The 6069-nt window shown below is 39.5% G+C and overlaps 1 protein-coding gene across 4 annotated transcripts in view; it reads right to left on the bottom strand.

The window, feature by feature from the left end:
* Positions 1–6069, bottom strand: part of LOC143295363 (uncharacterized) — a 99858-nt gene that overhangs the window by 72933 nt on the left and 20856 nt on the right. For all 4 annotated transcript variants that reach the window (XR_013057007.1, XM_076607022.1, XM_076607021.1 and 1 more), the window contains 2 exons: positions 4732–4893; positions 4077–4277 (listed from right to left, as the gene is read on the bottom strand). Coding sequence is in view for 3 of the 4 variants with exons in the window: in XM_076607022.1 (XP_076463137.1) it covers positions 4077–4277; positions 4732–4893 (363 nt within the window). In the remaining variant the exon portion in view is untranslated. The remainder of the gene's footprint in view (positions 1–4076; positions 4278–4731; positions 4894–6069) is intronic.

The raw sequence follows: 6069 nt of genomic DNA, 5'->3' as shown, positions 1-6069 counted from the left end.
TTCTAATACATTTAAACAGTGCAGTTACAGTGATTGAAGCTATGGTGATTTAGTGAAAGTACACTGACAGTGTAGATTAGGTAAAGCTTATACTGTGTCAAAGTGACTCAAATAAATCAGTTTATCATGTAGCAATATACTGGAGTAAGCCGTATAGGAGAGGATAACTAAATTACAATTAACAGACTGATACATATCAGGTGGTTTTAACCAATAACTGATATTAATCCAACACTATCTTGTAATCATGACAGAATACTGTACTACACACATCTTAGAGTACTGAGAATCAGTGAAACACTGTAACCTTCATCAGTGACAGCAAATGAGAAAGAACGCGTCATATGCACTCACTAGAATATTCTCGAACAAACTATCAGTGTCCAGAGACGTCACTGACTGTGACGTTAAGAAGAATCAAATGGAACACTGCTCCAAGCATATGACGACATGGCAATTATTTAGATCAATCATAGCCGAGCTGTGACAAGCATATTAAAGCAATAACTGAACAAAGCAATAACTGAACATACTCATATGAGCACAAGTACTGTGTCGAACAACACAATTTACAAATCAACACATTCTACACACTCGTACTTACAGCGATACGTAGCAAGATGTCAGCCGTTGTGGGGACACACACGACACACACTCACACACTGCTTGTGTCGCAGCAAGAGAGAGAGAGCAGCTCTGGTCAGATGACTGACCAGGTATGAAGTGACCACTCATCACTCACTGTGCCAATTTATGCAAGTTAAGCGGACTGCAAAAACAGTCACGTGTGCTGCAAAGCAGACTGGTTCAAATCAGGCCAAATCCGACGACAACTGTGTTTCTTACAAGGTGTTCAGTGACAGATTTCTAAACGATTCCTGATTTACGACGGATAAGTTGGAAAAGAAAGAGCTCAACGCCTACTTTCTAATGAGTATAAAATGAAGTGTTGATTATTTACGCTAAATTTATAATCTTAATTTGTCACCTGAAAAGGGTCAGTTTTAACAAGCTCGTTGCTGAAAATTACAAACTGTGTTAAATCAGTTTAACATAGGCAAACATAAATGGAATAGACTTAAAGATGGAATTGCGACAATTCTGCCAGTGTATAATACTTGTAGTTTACTGATCCGACAAAAGAGATATTAATTGAATACGGTGGAGCAGAAACACAGATTCCAGCTCAGCCAGTAGTGTACAAAGCGACGAGACACTGGTCGAGGGGTGAGTAGGTTGTCTGGACAAAATGATGTAAGCGGCTTTGCGTTCAAACTGGGAGTGACGTCACACATTCTGTGCACAGGTTAGTTGCTAAAAACGTCGTCTGATGTAGCTCTGTGTGGAACAGTTTTCGAAGCAAGCAGAGCGCTTGGTCACATAAATACAGGACAGGAAGGAATATGTGTTTTTGGAGAGATGAAAGGAATGTGATTTTGAGGAACTAATGTTACAGATATTAAAAGCACCAACTAAAGATTCAAATATGTTTTGGTCAATAGACAATCTGTAAATAGAAAAGCATTTGTTTATGATAATATTAGTTCTCAACAATGGTATGACAATTTCTCCAGCGTCTTTGATTAAAGCTAATGCTAATATTATAATGGAAGGAAAAGGATATGGTAATTGAGGATGTTGATGATTTCAAAGAACTGTTATTTAATTACGCGATTAGCAGGCAAGAAGTAATCGATAGCATTAGAAACTGAAAAACAATTGAACGTGCAGGCCCACATGAAATACTAAGTGAAATGTTAAAGCAGGCAAAGCAGCTGTTATTGATTTCCTGGTGCTGTTATTTAATGATGGAATTATTGCTGCAGAAATAAATTATCGTTTCTATTCAGAAAAGGGAGACCCAAATAATCCAGACGAATATCGTGGAGTTGCACTTACTAGTAAAGTATACACTCACAATTTAAACAGAAGATTGGCAAATGGACTGAACGGGAAGAAAACATTATTGAAGAGCTAGCTGGATTTCGATCAGGTTACAGCATCATGCGACATATTTTCACGTTATATACATTAGTTCAAACATATTTATAAAACAAACAATATTGTATGGTGCTTTTGTTGACTTTCAGAAGGCTTTGACTCAAGGCCTTCGACTCTGTAAATCGAAATATTTTATGGAATGTGGTACGTATAACCGGAGTGGACGGTAAGTTTTGTCTGGCTCTACGTTGTGTGTATGATTCAGGCTAAGCGTGCGTGCTTGACAAGTGTGTATAATCAGATGCATTTGATTGCCCAAGTAGAGTAAAACAAGGATGTCTATTGAGCCCACTTATGTTTTCGTTCTTTATTGATCAACTGGAAGGGGAGAAAAAAAAAAGGAAGACCTGGAATTCAAATTACCCCGAGGGCTTTTGATTTTGTTTCTCGTGTTACTTGCAGACGATATTATGCTTTTGTCAAGCACGACCATAAGACTTCAAAATCAGCTGAACTTTATTTAGGCAAGAAGAAGATCGACTATTCTTAAAAGCTAATCCCGGGGAGACCAATGTAGCTGTGTTCAGGAAAGATGATTACCTCTCTAACATGAAAGGTGGCACTATGGCACTGAAAAAGTGAAGGTAACTAATACCTATCAATATTTGGGTGTGCTGTTTACAAGTTTGACAAGGACACTAGCAGAGAAGTAAGGGGAGGAAAGGGGTTGTCGAAATTTGAAGATGTTTTCTTCAATAAGTTGCGATGGATTCGTACATATCTGGAAACTTTTGATGCTCAAATTGAACCAATGATAACATACGGTGCCGAAATTTAGGGACTTTCTGATAACAGAGAAAAAGTCCATACCTTCGCGATTAAACGTTTCTTCTAACCTGTTCAGTTACATATTTCAAATATTGTATTATATGGAGAAACTTGTAGATCATGTACCCATTATGTTTTAGATCATGTGTGCAATGTATAAAATACTGTTTAAATTGAACATGAGAGAAGGAACAAAAACTCAGTGTCTCGAAAAGAAGACATTAACTATAAATGAATTTTGGATTGTGTAGATGTGTCAGTGAATTGGATGCGAAAAACGATTTGTTTCAGAATCATAAAGACAGACTGATTGCTTCATATAAACAAAACTGACACTGTAAAATGGAAAGCATTGAGAAATATTGATAGTTTATAGTTTTTAAAAAGTACATTTCAAATAGAAAATAATATTATAGCCGTGACCGACAAGTGGCACAGTATAAGTCTCGCCAGATTTAGATTGAGAAGACTTGAATCAAATGCTTACAATAGGTGGTTTCAAACTAATCCGTCGGTACTCTCCCCTTGTCCGATGTACGGTTATTTTTGGTTGTAAAGCTCATGAAGATATTCGTGAAACATGTGTTGTCTTTGAAACAAATTTAGCATAGAATGAAGATATTTTTGGAGTGCTCAAAACAAATTAGGAAATACCATCACGACACCTGCAAAGCTTATTGCCGAAGCGAATAACCTCCAAAGAAAAATGGAAAATAATACCCATTGTTGTTCATAGAGAAAATCAAATCATGTGCAGACAACTTCTCATACACACACACACGCAGATATATATATATAGAAAGCACTGAGGTAAATACCGAGACCGGTAAAATATAAAATCTTCAGGCGGGGTGTACACTTACCTGAAAAAGCTATTTTTACAGCTAAAATTTTCTGCTTTTTAAGAATACAAGTTTTAAAGATATGCGGAGCCGACTGTCGTTTATATATATATATATATATATATATATATATATATTCGTCATAGCAAACTGCTTAGAATGGGTGGTCCAACTGCAGTTACTTTAACAACTGATTTACAATCGTTGTTTGGTATTTGATTTTGACTTTATATTATTATTATCATTAAAGAATTCAGTGTCCTCTATTCAGTGTTCTCTCTCTCTCTCTTTCTCTCTTTCTCACACACACACACACACACACACACACGTGTAACATATTTTCAGCAATTATATTATACGATTTTACCACAAAGGTAATTTGCTGGCTGATGTTCACCTGCCACGATAATAATTCTGTAGGTTACGTATGGGTTTGCAGCAGTTCCAGCCATCAGTCTAGCTAACCTTTAAAGTTGATGGTGACGAAACGCCCCCTTTTCTCCAGGACAGCACTGAGACAGGTCCACTCGCTAGGTGTAAAATGGTCAGGAGGAAGAGTGCACGTGCTGTTGTACTGCCAGCAGCTGAACTGACAGCCCACGTCACCAAAAGATCCCTTCACACTGCCTCCGGCCAGTAGCAGCTCAGCCCTTCCTCTTCCAAGCTCTTCAGAACATTGCGTAGCATAGAATAGCACAACATGATATGGCATGGCACGGCAAGCTTAGCATCGCATTTATGCTGCACTGCCAGGAACACAGAAGAACGAACGAAAAAAGGAAGAAAGAAATAAAGGAAGACAGAAATGAAAGGAAGTTTGAATGACGGTAGAAGGAAGGAAGAAAAAAAACCCCAGAAATTCTCTCTCTCGCTCTCTCTCTCCCTCCTTCCTCTGATACCCCACCGCTCCTTCCCTCTCCCTCCACCTCTGCTTTCCTCTCTCCCATGTACAAACACCTCAGTGACTCCCTCTCCCTCCTTTCCTTTCCCTCCCTCTCTCTTGCCCTCTCTCCTTTCTTCTCCCCCTCCCATTTTACCCACCTCACTTCTCTCTCTGCCCTTCTGTCCTTCCCCATCTTCCCGCTCCCACCCACTCCCTCTGTCTCTCTTTCTGTCTCACCAGACTGGGTCCAGTTGTGGTGGCAGGGCTGACAGGAGCTGATGATGACTAGGTCTGTGCCCCCCCTTCCCTCACAGGTCACAGTCGCCGTTTGGTCGGTGGTGAACACGAACTTCCCATCGCCGTTGGTCAGCGTGGCAGGGCTGACATGAAGACTGAAATCTGAAACACAGCAACAATACGATGCGATGCGAGATGACACGATAGGATACGATAAGATACGCTAGGACACAATGATATACGACAAGATACCTTACGACACTATGCGATGCAATGCGGTGTAATGGATACAGTACAGCACAGGTCAGCACTGTACGGCACCATACAATTTCATTGTATTAATCCCCAACAATGGATAATTACGTTTGGCTGCCCAAACACACACACTCAAATTACATGGAAATCCGGGGATATGGACATCCAGGCATATATAAACAAATTTTAAACACATTCTTCCAACATAAAACGTTTGTTTTGTTTTTTAACATAATACTCAAAAGGGTACGAACAAACACCACCCAGTGTTTTGGTGGGCTGCGATTTACTTTCTTCTCGCTCTCTGCGAACCTTAAATCTTCACAAGATATTTGTTCAGCTTATAATGATTAGACTTTTCCTGAAACCATGAGCAGTAAACAAACACATTAGAGAGAACGCAAAATATATCCCAGTGTTTCGAAATTCGGTGCTTGCCTGACAATGAAAAACAACGAAGATGTGCAGTCACACCGCAAAAAGCAACCTGATGGAAGCAGATCGGGGGAAATGCATATCAGGACTGGGGAAGGTGTTTCATTCAGAAACGTGGACAGGAGGATGTTGGTCAACCACTCCCTCGTCCACACTACGGTTCCAGGCTACTGGTCGAACACAGGAACCTCAACCGTCTGAAGGCCAGCGAATAACAACTTTACGCCATGACCGACACATCATCAACTGAACTGTCAGACAGAACTGCGACCGTTAACATTTTGACGTCTCAATTAATAAAGACGGTAATAATAAGAATAATAACAACAACAACGACAAGAACATAATAATAATAATAATAAGAAGAAGAAGACTGATAATAAAGGCTTATAGCGCTGTTCCCCATATAAGATGGGGCTCACCGCGCTTTAGAATAAAGTATACAAATCTAAGATCAAGCGACTAAAAAATATGTAAAAAGAAGTCAACACAAGCAGTATCACAGTCTCACATCACATAGACCCACATCACAGCAAAGCAAATACATCACTTTCACACCACACAGACCAACATCACAGCAAAGTAAATACATCACTTTCACATCACACAGACCTAAATCACAGCAAAGTAAATACATCACTTCCACAT

The sequence above is a fragment of the Babylonia areolata genome, chromosome 20 (genome assembly GCF_041734735.1).
Source record: "Babylonia areolata isolate BAREFJ2019XMU chromosome 20, ASM4173473v1, whole genome shotgun sequence".
In the NCBI taxonomy this organism is placed as follows: domain Eukaryota; kingdom Metazoa; phylum Mollusca; class Gastropoda; order Neogastropoda; family Buccinidae; genus Babylonia; species Babylonia areolata.
Note: the sequence above shows the minus strand (reverse complement) of the source record. Positions and strands in the feature narration are given on the sequence as shown.